Source organism: Macadamia integrifolia, chromosome 8, assembly GCF_013358625.1.
Source record: "Macadamia integrifolia cultivar HAES 741 chromosome 8, SCU_Mint_v3, whole genome shotgun sequence".
Lineage (NCBI taxonomy): Eukaryota > Viridiplantae > Streptophyta > Magnoliopsida > Proteales > Proteaceae > Macadamia > Macadamia integrifolia.
Genome location: NC_056564.1, coordinates 2,072,063 through 2,087,110, shown reverse-complemented (window position 1 = coordinate 2,087,110; position 15,048 = coordinate 2,072,063). Strand labels below are relative to the sequence as shown.

At 36.9% G+C, this 15,048-nt stretch overlaps 1 protein-coding gene across 2 annotated transcripts in view; it reads left to right on the top strand.

The window, feature by feature from the left end:
- Window positions 1-2,194: 2,194 nt before the first annotated feature.
- The window catches only part of LOC122085918 (uncharacterized protein slr1919), a 38,707-nt gene continuing 25,853 nt past the window's right edge, over window positions 2,195-15,048 (top strand). Inside the window, exons 1-12 of one of the 2 annotated variants that reach the window (XM_042654534.1) lie at window positions 2,195-2,543; window positions 2,726-3,221; window positions 4,794-4,969; window positions 5,998-6,163; window positions 6,381-6,433; window positions 6,579-6,722; window positions 6,854-6,958; window positions 7,044-7,169; window positions 13,606-13,809; window positions 14,156-14,262; window positions 14,567-14,729; window positions 14,946-15,011. In XM_042654534.1, coding sequence (XP_042510468.1) covers window positions 2,921-3,221; window positions 4,794-4,969; window positions 5,998-6,163; window positions 6,381-6,433; window positions 6,579-6,722; window positions 6,854-6,958; window positions 7,044-7,169; window positions 13,606-13,809; window positions 14,156-14,262; window positions 14,567-14,729; window positions 14,946-15,011 — 1,611 coding nt within the window. In that variant the 5' untranslated portion in view covers window positions 2,195-2,543; window positions 2,726-2,920. Of the gene's footprint in view, window positions 2,544-2,687; window positions 3,222-4,793; window positions 4,970-5,997; window positions 6,164-6,380; window positions 6,434-6,578; window positions 6,723-6,853; window positions 6,959-7,043; window positions 7,170-13,605; window positions 13,810-14,155; window positions 14,263-14,566; window positions 14,730-14,945; window positions 15,012-15,048 lie in introns of both variants that reach the window. The other variant, XM_042654535.1, reaches the window with a different exon arrangement.

Sequence of the window (15,048 nt, the reverse complement as noted above, 5' to 3'; positions counted from 1 at the left end):
AACTTTCTCAAAATCTCAAGATCTCAAAAGGTGTTAAATTGTAATTCCATTCTATGAATTTTGTCATTCCAGGTAATACAACTACAAGATAACCAAGAATTGAATGTATGGCCTTCATTGAGGTGTGATACCAACATCCAGTGTCGTTATTTATCGTATAAAATAGGTCAAGTTCCAAATTTAGGCCCCACATTCCCTTTGTTATGTACGGTCTGAGTCTAAATCTATCTTCCCCAAGTTTCTTAATAAAATTAAAAAATAATCTCCAACACCCATAGACAATCAACAATTCCCCGATTGAGGGTTTGGAATTTGGATGGTGACTATGGGGATCTTGCAACAATGAGGGATATTAACATTTATTCATAAATGGGACAGAAATTGAAGGCCATTAATGGCTGTAATAGACTCAAGAAAGAGTTGAGGCCCAATGCCACACTTATTGGAAAGCAAAGAAAATGATGCAAACCAAACACCGATACTTAAGGTTGTTAGAAATGCACTTCACATCTATACCACTTTTTTGGCAAGGTCGTGATCTATTTTGTTTTAAGTATTTACGTTTCCCTCACTAACGCCTTGTTGGATTATAAGTGGGAAAAATAATGTAAAATTTATTGAGCATAAAATATATATTGAGTATTGAGTGCTCTCTCTATTACAGGGAAAATAAATGATTTACGGATCTGACTCATCTCTTGAGCGGTGATCACCTAGGTCAACCCATAGCTATCTGGGCGATTGATTTGTATCAAACCGATGATCCAATAAATGTGCTTCTACGTACCAGAACAGAGACACCATGTCGAGAGCCGTTGGATCACCACTTTGACACATGTGGATCAACCAAATAGCTATGGGAAATATCTGAGTGATTACCACTTAGGAGAGGATCCCAATCCAAGATTTACATTATATCATTTTTTTTTTAATAAAGTATCTTGGCATATCTTATAGTATATCTTCTAGTATAGTATCTTAGCATGCTAGCATGCCCACACCTAGGAGTGGGACTAACATGCTTGTGTTTTGTGTGACACGGAAAAATGGGGAGATAATTCTAACTATTGAACAGTTGAAAATAATGTCGGTTAGACATATCATTTTTCAGATCGAGATTTAATACATCCTTCTATATTTAAGCATACTTTCCCATGCACTACAAATATTTTTATTTTTATTTTTTAATACACTGTTTTTTTTGGGGGGGGGGTAGTGGCACATGTAAGGAGAGGACCCGTGGTCCAACTATGCACAAAATTTCAGCCACACTTAAATAGTGTCGTTATAGTTATTAGAGGGCATGATATTCCACTTTTGAATGGTGGTAACTTCTCAAATATAAGATGTCTTTGATAATCATTCAATTATAATTAACATCTTGTAGCCCTCTTTTATTAATAATTTGTATCCTTATAAAGGGTGCTAATCATTTTTGATATAAATGGTTCGATTCAATTTGTGCAAGAATTTTTAGGTAAAACCAAAATAGATTTGTTTAACAAATGGTTTTAGATATTAAAGTAAAAATCATTTATAAATAGTCTTAGTTTAAATTATTTTAAACTGTTTCTTAAGGTTTCTATTTTTTTATTCAAAAGAACTTCTTTACATTAAAAATTTTAATTGAAGTGGATTACAATTTATTTATTATTATATGTTTATTTTAATAGTTATTTAATGTAAACTTAACATTTTGATTGAAATGTATGTAAACTTAAAATTGAATGACTCAAACTTATCATGTATATGTTAATTGCTTTAGTGTGTTACTAACAATTTAAACGGTTTAAGTCGATTTAAATTGTTGAACTAAACGATTTCAAATTTAAAACCAAAACTGAACCATTTATTAAAGGATCATGATTTCAACATAAATAGCTCAATTCGATTTCGATAAATAATTTCGTTTTGGTTTTACATCCTTACCCTATTGATGCAAAACTGCCTTTTAATATTACATCAAATACTCTCTCTATATTAAAAGGGATCGAGTTTTCCTAAGGCCACATTGAATGAAAATGTGATGCTTCAAATTGACAAGGGGACATAAGGAAAATATTTTGGGAACATATAAGAATTTGTGGATTGGAGAAAAAAATGGATGGCACCCGTGACCGTGAGTGGACAGGTAAAAGAAGCCATAATTGTTAATAATCCTGCGTTTGGATGCCAATAAAGAAATGAGAATAATAGAAGAGTGCTCCTTTTCATTTTCCCCTTGTTTTCCTCAACAACTTTAATCTGGTATTGTCTCTCGAGCGCATGGGACGAACAAAGACTATTTCTCTGGAACTCCTTTTGCCGGTCTCTTTCCGGTCTCCGGCAGAAGCGGCAGTTGGGCACAATCGGGCGAAACTCCCCCACCGCCCATTTCTCTCTCTCTATAACAGCGGCCGTTGTAAAAGGTCGTAGTTTTCTCGCCATTTCTCGACTATTCGGCGAGACAATTTTGAGGCGCTGGTAGAAAATTTCGCAACTTTCGAGGAGAAATTTGAAAATTGAGGCAAGAATCTTCTCTCGACAGCTGGACATGTTACACGGTAAATTTTTTTTGAATTTCATTTCTTGCTTCCAAACATAGCCTCAGAAAATCCTTTTTTAATTGAAACTAATTAAAAACGTGCTTCTGTTTCTGCCATTCGTTTCTACTTTCTATACATTAACCCTTCTTTTGGTTTCTTCAGGCTACTTTTTATCCCCCCTACTTGGAATCGCTGTACAGTTATAAACCAAGTCACAGAAGTTCTGCGAACCTGCGAAGATGATAGGAACTGTAAACATCAAGAAAATCGATTCGTTAACAAGCGAATAACGGGGAAGTAGGAGCAAGGGAGAAGAAGAGGCCAGAGGGAGTAAGGGAAAGGGAGGCCCTTCTAGTTGGTAATTGCATATCACACCGAGCGCGGAGGTCTCTCTAATGGCGACTGCGGCAGCATCACTCCCTCTCTCTGTTGTTTACTCCAGCCGGCCCTCCTCAAAAGTTAAAAGAAAGAAACAACGGCCTATCTCCGGAAACTTCAGTCAGTTGGCTCAGGTAGTTCGTACGGACTTGGAGTTCTTGAGGAAGGGTATCAACAAGGGGATCAGTTGGGTCAGTGAGTCGCCTCGCCTTCAACAAATCTCGAAGACCTTCGACGACCTTCTTTGGCTTCGCAGCCTCGAGGATCACCAGGCTTCCCCCGCCCCGCGGCCGTCCTGGCCTGAGCCTTCCTACCCAGGTTCTCCCCTCCTCTTCATTCCTTTCTTATCTTTTATCAACAGCTCTGTGTGGTTAATTTTCTTTGGTTGTTGGAGAAGGATTTGGCAACGTTGGAGAAACATCCTTGCGTTGTAATTCAATGGAACTCATTTTTTCCTCTTTTGGGTTTGAATTTTCCCTCATAAGTTTAGTTTCGTTGGTGATCGTGGTACCCGGTGGAAATTTGCAGTGCTCTATTAAAAAATGATGAAAGGAAATACTGCCGGACGATTTGATACTTTCATTTGTCTTCAGGGTTTTATCTTGAAGTGTGAGATTTGATGAATTCGGAGTGATTCTTGTCTTCTAATAATGTGATACGAAGGATATTTTCAAAATCATGGATTCCATAAAATTTTGGCAGATAATTCAGCTAATGCTGATGGGACTAAATGCAATTATTAATGCGGGGTCAGTATTGCATATCCAAATAACCCCATTACCAAAGTGTTTCGTGTTAATAACTTCTACCCTGTTGGCCTATAAAATTCCTTCAAGTTCTAATAGGAGGGTTAATGTTTCTAATAATGCTTAGTGTTTAAAATGGGCTACCTGGTAGACACGTGGTACCTGGTGGAAACTTGCAGTGCTCTATTTAAAAATGATGATAGGAAATACTAACGGGACTATTTGACACTTTCATTTGTTTTTAGGGTTTTATCTTGAAGTGTGAGATTTGAGGAATTTGGAGTGATTATTGTCTTCTAATAATGTCACACGAAGGATATTTTCAAAATCATGGAATCCATAAACTTTTGGCAGATAATTCAGCTAATGGTGATGGGACTAAATGCAGTTAGTATTGCGGGATCAGTATTGGATATCCAAATAACCCCATTACCAAAACGTTTCGAGTTAACAACTTCTACCATGTTGCCTAATTCCTTGAAGTTCTTATAGGAGGGTTAATGTTTCTAATAATGCTTTGTGTTTAAAATGGGCTAACTGGTGGACACTGTAATGGTTGCTGCGATTGATGGTGTTTAAATGGTTTTGTAGGTTGAACTTATTGTGTATCTGCTTGCTCATACAAAATCTGGATAGGACTTCAGGCTTTGGTCACTGCTGAAATGGGGGTGCATCTGTATTTCAATAATGCTTGCTATTAGAAGGGGGGGGGGGTTCCAAGTTACTTTGCTACGAAATGGAACAGATTTTAAATGCTAGTGTACTGCAGAGGTAGTTGCTTTACTGTATCTGCTTGCCAATATATAAAAAAAAAAAAAAAAGGCATTGTGATTTGCTATGAAATGGAACAGATTTTAAATGCCAGTGTAGCTGCAGAGGTAGTTGCTTTAACTGCTTGCCAATATAAATCTAGTATAAGACTTGGGTGATTTCCCAACAAAGGTGTATCAATGCAAGTTTGGGTATTGGAATTGATTGCCAATTCCTGTTTCTTGACAAATTATAAACCAAAGTTAAGGAGGGGTATTGCATTCAACTCTCTCTTACTTTTCCTCACTCTTGGGGGTTGATATATCATCAATCCCCATGCTTCTTAATTTTGGTAAGCTTATAGTGATATGTGAATATGACACTCTTTTGACAGGACTATCAGGCATGGATTTATTTATGGCTGATTTAAAAGCTTTGGAGGCTTATGCAAGTTACTTTTACCATTTGTCCAAGATTTGGTCTAGGCCACTTCCTGAAATCTACAATCCACAGGAAGTTTCTGAGTATTTCAGTTGCAGACCTCATTTGGTGGCCCTTCGTCTAATTGAGGTATTCAGTTGCTTCACTTTTGTCTGATTTGTATTTGATGATAAACTTTCTACTTGATATTGATCCTTAGATTGGCAAGTTCAATGAGTATGGCAAGGGTTTTTTAATTGGACACTTCTCCCTTGTATTTGTGATTGCGGACATTCCTCGTTCTTGAATCTGGTTTTCAGAATTTTGGAAATGTAACCCTTTGATTTTTTTTGGGCTGAGAAGGGGTTCCTTCTGCACGTGGAGGGGGTGGTTATTTTTTCTGAGTGATTTTTTTCCCTCCATTCAGTGTCGTGACTAAGTGTGCAAACTCCTTTTTTTTCCCCTCCCATTCTGTTTGCCGCGAGCATTATAACATTTTTTGTGGTGTCTTATCTTGTGAATGTGAGTGGAAAGAGATATGGAATGGTGCTCTTTTGTTCCTCATTTGCAGACCATGGTTTTTCCCTTTCACTTTGCATGGGATTTCCACTTAAAAAAGCTAGCGTGTTATTTTATGGTTTAGCTTGAATTTGATTTCTTTGCATTATTTGTTTTGCACATATTTTGTTGTGCATCTACATTAATTGGCACATAGGTGGGAAAGTGTTTGTATTCCCAACACCAAGGACCATAGATCATTGCAAGACTGGAATTTTCTGGTTACTAAATGAGTAATGATTACAACTTTTGATGTGTGTAACTTATTACAAATTTATTTAATTATTTATTTTTTTTAAATTTTATTTTCACACTATCCTAGGATTTTACATTCATTAGTATTTTCTAGATACCAGTTAATTACGGAGATCAATGCATGAAATATGCTCTTTTCTTTCTAATGATGTTGCTTCTTCAACTTAGTTAGATATTGGAATCGCCAATCTGTCTGAGGACCAAATGGACAAGTATTTAATCGTTTCCCTCTTATTTCACATTTTCATCATCCATGGTTGTAAATCTTCATTTATAATTTTGTGAAGCCTAATCAAGATGAATGAGCTGTTTCTCAACAAATTGTAGCATTCAGTTCTTATTAATATTTGATGTGAAATTGGTAGGTTTTTTCCTCCTTTGCTTTTGCTGCAATCAAATTGCGAACATTGGGGATTGTCAAGTTTGATAGATCAGGTGTGGACGAAGGTGGTGTTGGGAACAATTCAGAATACTATTTTGGGTCAGTGCTGAAAGAAACAATGCTGAACCTGGGTCCAACTTTTGTGAAAGGTTGGTGAGATGGTCTAATAGAAGATTGTGACTAAAATATTTTCAGTCATTATCATGCAACTTTTACTATTTTTTTCCTTTCTTGCAATCCATAATCCTTTTGGAATTTAAGCATGTGATGTATATATAGAAAGGAGGGGAAAGCCTTTCTTTTAATTTTACTTCTGGAACCTTTTCTTTTTATATGCTAGTTACATGCCTTTGCTTGAGAATGCAGTCGGTCAGTCACTTTCTACAAGGCCGGATATACTCGGGTTAGAGTTTTCCAAGGTTAGGTTCTAGACTCTAGAGCATGGTCATATCCCTGCAATTATGGTTATATTTTGAATTCCTTATTGCATGTTGTGTGTAGATTATCCTGCAATGGGATGCAATTGCGAGATCTTAATCCCTAACTATTTCTTTTTGAGTGCAGGCACTATCTGAGTTGCATGATCAAATCCCCCCTTTTCCCAGGAATGTGGCCATGCAGATCATTGAGGAAGAATTAGGCTCTCCTATAGAGACATTCTTCAGCTATATCTCTGAGGAACCTGTTGCTGCTGCTTCATTTGGTCAGGTATTTCTCTCTTGACACATATTTCACTCTACAACGTTTTTCTGACAATTATCTATAATATAACCATTGATTAATTATTATGTTGATATGTATTGATAATTTGTATTTTTTTTTTGCAAAATTTATCATAGGTGTACCGTGCGATTACGCTTGATGGGTCAAATGTTGCTGTAAAAGTTCAGCGTCCTAACTTGCTCCATGTGGTTGTGCGAGATATCTATATTCTTCGGCTTGGGGTTTGTTTAATCTGTACTTTTAGTGGTTTATGTCTCCATATATAAGCATTGCATTCTCAAATAATTTTTTATTTAATTGTTTCAGCTGGGTCTATTGCAAAAGGTGGCAAAAAGAAAAAGTGATCCTCGGTTCTATGCTGATGAGCTTGGAAGAGGCTTGGTTGGGGAGTTGAATTACACTATCGAGGCTGCAAATGCTTATGAGTTCATGGTACCTTTTTTTTTCTTCATTATTTCATTTGCTTCCACTGCTTTTCCAGCAAGTTACAGAAATGTGGAAAATAGAAAAAGCATGATCGAATAATGAAACAAAAGAAATAAGAACGTAGCAAGCTTTACATAGTTTAACTTTCAGAATGGTGCTTATATGCATGAGTTGAGATGAATTTTATCCACCATCTGGGAGAAAATAGGGTTGGAAAGACGGAGATTTGCTCTTCGCGATCTCTTTTGTATTGCAAAATTGATTCCTATAACCTAATACAAGAAACCTAGATGACAACAATTGTTAAAAACAATGGAAATTGTATCCAACCAGAAAGGATTCTATTTCATCTTCGGTGGTTGATGGAATCCACTGAAGCAGCAGGCCATTGCTTCCTGGTACACTTTATCATGATAAAATCAGTACTACTCTGATGGATGGGCATTAATTATAATTTAGGGAAATTTTCTTGTACCACCCCTAAAAATGTTCATTATTTCTTGTAACCCCATGATTTGTAAAAAATATCCACCACACCCCTAATGAGTACCAGTGTTAACTTAAAACATGAAAATACTTTTTTGACCATGTAAGTAACTTAAACATAACAACCCATTTCCCTCACTCAAGTTCTTTTCAACAGAAACCGTGTGTAACTACTCCAAGAATTGGGATTGCCGTCTATTTGCTGGATCATGTCCATTCCCCTGCAACATTTTCAACCAAAATTAATCCTAAAAATCAAACAAAAAGAAAGACATTTTTTTAACTCCAAAAAATGAGGGAGCAGATTTCGACCTGCGCTTTTCAAGAGGTGATCATATTTGTGATCACCTTGTACCGATTGGAAAGATTCTTCCACTTGCGCTGATCAGGGCTTCTTCTGTTTCCTTTCTTCATCTTGCACTTGAGAATGGGTTTGCTTGAGAGCCAGCCGAAACTCACTTGTTTTGTATTCTCTCTCTCTCTCTCTCTCTCTTATTATCCATTTTTTAACCTAATTAACCTTTCTTTTTCTTCTTACATTCTAATCCCATAAAATCTACGTATTTCAAAAAAAATTAGAGAGATCAAACAAGCTCTAATAAAGATGAAACCAGAAGAAATGTATGGCTTGCCAGAAAATTGTATGAAATGGAAGAAATCGTTGGGAAATTGTTATAGAAAAATATCATTCATAATAACAAAAAGGGATAAGAAGAAATCAGAAGCCATATCGAAGAGCTTAACCCATCCATCTCACAAAGGTTCACCCCTGATACGCTCTTCCCAAGCCCTCTCCCAGAACCCAGTTCCCTTTGCCCCTAATTGGAGGTCGTCATTGAATGAGGTCAACAGTTGTAAATGGAAATGAATCAACAGAAGCTCATCAGACCATATGTTTATTGATGGACATGTTCCAATTCTCTAACAACCCCATTTTTGTGCCCAGGGTTCTGTTTTTCTTTTATTCTCCATACCCAAGAAGCTTGCTCATGGTTTTTTGCATTTAAATAAGAGGAAGATGGTAGAATTTAGACTTATTTGAGTCCAAACTGAATCAGCATTTCTGATTGAACGACAATCCAGTTCTAGTCTGAGCAACAATGCCGAATTTTGATTGGAGCTCATTTTGAACCCATACCACCACAGGATTTAAACTCCTGGGAGCTCATGGCTGGCCTTGACACCATTGACCATTTCTCTCCTTCTCCCATCCCACCTTCCAAACGTTCCTCCTCCACACCGTCTTCGAGCTCAACACCCCTGTGTCCAGACCTTGCAAACCACTCTCCTTCAAACATCACCTCATCAACACCAACAAAGAAAACCAAACCCTAAACGACACCTCAGCATTGTCTTCCCCGATCTTGACCCAAGCAATGTTTTCTACAAATACTCACTGAGTGCGGGGGTAAGAGCAAGTCTGTTCACAGAGGTAGGGAAGGATACGAAATCACCTGCGTCAAGGAAGGCAATGAAGCTTCTTCCTCTCAACTGTTTCTTCACAGGTAGTCGGAGTAGAGATCAAGGTTTAAGAGAAAAAGCAAGACATCTTACCAATTTGGGGGTTTAAAAATGAAGGGTGAAACGGTAAGTTTACCCATACCCAAGGGTAGTTTGGCCATTTAGATAATAATAAACTGCTAACATCATCACTTAACGATTTCCTTCTAATGGAATGGATTTATTAGAAATTTTTTTATGAAAGTAAGGGACATACAAGATCTTTTTTCAAATTATGGGGGTTATAGTATATTATGAATATTTTTAGGGGTGGTACAAGAAAATTTTCCTATAATTTATAACCACAGGGCATAGAGAATACTAAGTGTCTTTATACCTGAAAAGACATGGTAGTTAGGAAGGAGTGAAGATGTGCTAGTCATATTGTTAGATGCTCTTGAATCAATTACCAAGGAGAAATTTCTTAGAGTTTGTGAAACTGCCTATAAGAGGGAAGCCATAGAAGATGCCATCTGGACAAGTTGATACCTCATAACTCAGTTTAATTGATGTCTCTATTTAAGCTTGATCTTCCAGAAAAGGGATCCTAATTGAGATGGAGCAGTTTCTTCCTTGAAGATCCATTCATGAGGTATCTGTACCTCATCCCATTTAATCATTTTAGCTTGCACAGTTTTATGCTTTAGGTTAGCCTGAAACATTTGTGTGACCTTCTGAGGAGAATAAACAACTTGGGGTGAAAGAGTTTGTAAAAGCTCAGTAGTAAATTCTATAAATTACACTTAGATTTAGAGACCCAGGATTCATTTTGAATCCTTCGGTTTTTATAAGAAGAGTAGCAATGTCTAAGATGAGGATCATCTAAGTCTACAGAGAAATAAATTGGACCAATATGAACACTATCTATAATAAGACCAAAAGGGCAATCATTACTGTTTAAGTGTCTTCATCTTTTGCACAACACGTTCCTGAAGGTTGTTGAGCTCTATAAAGTGAAATAACCTAGAGGGTTGGTGAATAGGTTATACTTGTGGAAATTCAATTCTTTAAAAAAATTATCCCATGTGTGATTGTAGATAAAAATTGCAGAATGAAATAAAGTACTCATAATCACACAACACCAAGAATTATAGTGGTTCGACTCAACCTGAGTCTAGTCCACTCCCTACAAGAGTCCTCTTGTAAGGTATTCCACTAGTTCTTCCTTTCAGTATAATAGGTAGGGAAGAAAAACCTTTACAATCTTTTATAGATAAGAGTATCTGTACAAATCCTCTTTACAAGTAGAGAGACACCTTTACAATCCCCTTTACAGGTAGAGAGGCATCTTATACTTTTTTCAGGATAAAAGGATCCTTACACAATCCTAAGTGCAGTCTAGGAAATGATGTAAAACAGAAAAGTAAGATAGTGGAATAAAGAGGGTTACCTCTGGTGTGGTGCAAATGATGAATATGATGATAATGAATGAATGCACCATATAAGTCTTCTCTAAGTCTTTGACTTGCACAATGAGAATGTGGAAGACCCTTGATGGAGACTTGAGCTTTTCTTTGTGATATGGTGAAGACCAAGTTGCTTAAGTAAAGTAGAATGCTTTTGACTCTTAAAGCTCTTTAGAATGTGCTATTAAGCTTAGGAATTGTTAATTATTAATTAAAAACATCATAGGTATTTATAGGTGAGTTTAGGTGATCATTTTAGGCGAAAAAAAGGCTCTAACGGTCATATTCTGGGTCCACCGGTCGACTGCCATCAGTAGCCGGTTGACCGAAAAGAGCCGTTGGAGTACAAATAGCCGTTGGAGGTGTTCCAGGTAGGCACCGATCGACTGGCTATGGGCTCGGACAATGCCGGTTGACTGGGGCTTCCAGCCGGTCGACCGCCAACATGACAAACTCTGTTCTGACAGAATGCTATCATACTGACCAATCGTTAGTGATTTGACCATAACTTTTTGGTCCGACCTCAGATTGACCTGATACCAATTGCATTGGAATCGTGACTCGATTTCCTACAATTTTCGTGAAGGGTCCATCTCCTGATACCAACTCTAAGGTTACCCAAAATGCCTTTGAGTTTGATAATTGTGTTTTTCATAGAATACCACTAGAACATATATTTCTTAATATGTTCTATAATCTACACCACCTAAGGACTTCCATGTTTGGTCAAGGGATGTCCTAAGGTCATTCTAGAATGATGATGTGCAATGCATGGTGTGCGTGACAACTATGCATGGTAGGAATTGGTAAGAAATGAGTAGGCCCATGTAATAGAGGATCTCGCACTGACCTCATTTGTCAAGTTCCAGTTCAGTAAAAGTCTGTGACAGATGTTAAAAGATCGTTAAAAGTTATAACAAGTTACCAAATGCTTCTAACCTCTAATACGTAAAGGGAAAAAGATTCCAGCTTTCCCTCACCCTGAAGTAGAGCAGGATGCCCTGGCTTTTTTTTTTTGCCACTTAAAAGAGTGATCTAGAAATTCTGAATGTTGGATGTTTAGGAAATGCTGGGTAATGTAGTACTACTATATTTGAAAGAATCAAAATAGTAGCCAGTTGACAAGGATCTATACTCAAAGATGGTCCAGATGCAAATAATGAAGACTAGGAGTGAAATAAGACAAAAACTTGAGAAAGGAAGGGCAAAATTGATATTTTGTAAATATCTCAAGATCAATCCATTGAAAGGGCCAAATTTGAATCGATCTCCAAATTGGGGTTCTTGAATGCCTGGTTAAAATTTGAGTTCGATCAGATGGCTGAATTGCTTAATCTGAAAAAACGTGTGACATCCAGCCTTCTAGAAGACTTGAAGAAATTCAAAGAAAACTTGAAGAACAATACTTGTTGGATGAAGAAGATGTTGAAAGAATAAAAAAGAAAAGAAGGATTGAGATGAGATAGACGTGGGTGGATGGTGGTATGGCTATCTCAGCCTGGGATACTCACCCACAACTATCTCAGTTGTTGAAGAATTCTTTCTCAATATTTTGTAAATATCTTAAGATTAATCCATTGAAAGAGCCAAATTTGAATCGATCTCCAAATTGGGGTTCTTGAATGCTTGGTCAAAATTTGAGTTTGATTAGATGGCTGAATTGTTTAATCTGAAAAAACGTGTGACATCTAGCCTTCTAGAAGACTTGAAGAAATTCAAAGAAAACTTGAAGAACAATACTTGTTGTTGGATGACGAAGATGCTGAAAGGATAAAAAAGAAAAGAAGGATTGAGATGGGATAGATGTGGGTGGATGGTGGTATAGCTATCTTAGCCTGGGCTACTCACCCACAACTATCTCAGTTGTTGAAGAATTTTTTCTCAAAATTTTGGAGCGCAAAGCTGCAATTTCATTTATAAATTCGTGTCCAATGCTGTATCCCCTGGCAAACTTATATAGAACACTCAAAATAGACTCAAAAACAAAAAAAGAAAGGCCTAACCCTATCCTTAACTAATTGGGAAACCTAAACTGACTTGGAAACAGAAATAACAAAGAAAATAGACTCAAAATAGGACTCTAATTAAACTAATGAATTAAATCTCGTTTTCCTACTTTGTATCCATATTTTAGGTCCATTAAAGTGGTTCATTACAAAGAAAACTTATGGGATCAAAGGTCCAACACATACATAACTCAACCCAAGAATAAAATAAGCCCATTAACTGAGGATTGTCCAAATGTCAAATTTCAGATTGAGATTTAATGTATCCTTTGATTTGTAGGTAACCCTCCCGTGTATGTTCATGCAAGCCACTGTAATCCCTTGGTAGTCCCTGATTTTTTCAATACCTTGTTCTGCCACTTGGTGAAGTCAGATTGGACTGAAATTTGACAGGTGAGAAGAGGACCTTTGGGTCCGCCTGTACACAATTTCATCCCACCTGAACTGCTATATGGCAATTATTGGAGGGCGTGCTATTTTATTTCCTTGTGAGGGCAATGCCAAGACCCCGCCCCCATATGTATAAATGGAGGTTAGTGTATCTTTGTAATTTTTCATATCTTTGGACATACTTTTAACTCATGTCACTTGCTCAATTTGGATTGAAATTTGGCATATGAGATGGGTGGGGGTCCTTCATATCATGGGCTGCCAATGTCTGACATGTCATAATATAAGTTAAATCTACATTTTCCTGTTTTGAAATTATACATAATCCTACCTACAATGTGCAGATAATGGATATTTTATCTCCATGATGTTATCTTTTTAAGTAGTCTTGAAGTTTTATTATTTATTGCTTGTATGGTAATGATGCTGCATGAAAGATGAGTGTATATTCTTATCCACTTATAGGATTATATCTCATTGTCCCTTTTGCTTTATTTTGTCTCCATGATGTTATCTTTTTAAGTAGTCTTGCAGTCTTATTATTTATTGCTTGTATGGTGATGATGCTGCATGAAAGATGAGTGTATATTCTTATTCACTTCTAGGATTATATCTCATTGTCCCTTTTGCTTTATTAATTTCTGTTATCTACAGGAAGCTCATTCCTCCTTCCCATGTATTTTTGTTCCAAAAGTGTTTAGACATTTAACACAAAAGAGAGTTTTGACCATGGAGTGGGTGGTTGGTGAAAACCCAAATGATTTGGTTTATGCATCTACTGGAAGCTCAATGGATCATGATGGATCCTGGTATTCAGAGAGGCAGCAGCTTGAGGCTAAAAAACATCTTCTTGATCTGGTATGTAATTACTACTGGTCACATGTTCACACTCGCTTTGGTGTCAGTATGAAGTGCATTTAGTGGCAAGAAAGCCCTTATATTCTCGTTGATATAAGGTTGACACTGCAAAATATTTGAACTTCACCTCTCCTTTTAAAGTTCTCTGATTATTACAATAATGGTTGCATGAATGTGATTTTAATTTAATTGTTAGAATTAACTTAAGTGGAATGGAAGCGTCAACCTCATAAATATTGTACATATATTTGTTCCTTTGTGTGTTTCAGTACCAGTAATACCTTGATAAAGATGGTTTTAACTTTAACTAATAAATTGTTTTTTTTTTTTTTTTTTTAAATTCAAGGTTGAAAAAGGAGTGGAAGCAACACTTATTCAGCTCCTTGAAACAGGGTTATTGCATGCCGATCCACATCCCGGCAACTTGCGTTACATGAGCGGGGGACAAATTGGGTATGTCTTCGCATCTCTTTTTCTAAATATGATTAAGCTGGTTTTGCCTCTAGGTCTCCCCTCACCTTAGCCCCTCCCCCTTTGTAGAAGTGTCCTTTTTCATGGCGCTATTTTTCTACTCAATTTTTAGAAGAGGGGAATGGTTTGCCATTCACATGAGTTGAACTGAGGAAATTGCGTTGGGGGGGGGCTTCTGAGATAATATTTTCTTGAGGATTCATTTAGCAAAAGCACCAGAGTTGTATTTATTATCTAGGGTCAACTTCATTCCTTTTTTCTTTTTTTTTCTTTTTTTCTGTTATAGGTTTCTGGATTTTGGTTTGCTTTGTCGGATGGAAAAAAAGCATCAGTTTGCCATGCTCGCATCCATAGTTCATATAGTAAATGGGGACTGGGCTGCCCTTGTCAATGCTCTGACTGAAATGGATATTGTGAAACCAGGGACTAATGTACGACGTGTAACCATGGTATCATCTCCACAATCTTCACCTTACATTTACAAATATATGGGCCATATTGCTATTTTAATCAGATGAAGCTTTGATCTTTCATTCTTTACAGTACTTGTCCATCTGTTCTTATGGTAGTCTAAAACCAAGCATGTTTCATCTTCTCAAGTGCTGCCCGTGAAACTTTCTGTGAAGTTAGTGTAACTGACAGTCACATGGAAAAAATGCATTCAGGATTTGGAAGATTCTTTGGGAGAGGTAGAACTTCGAGATGGAATTCCTGATATCAAGTTCAGTCGGGTAAGTATCATATCTATCTTGGTCTCACATTAATGAT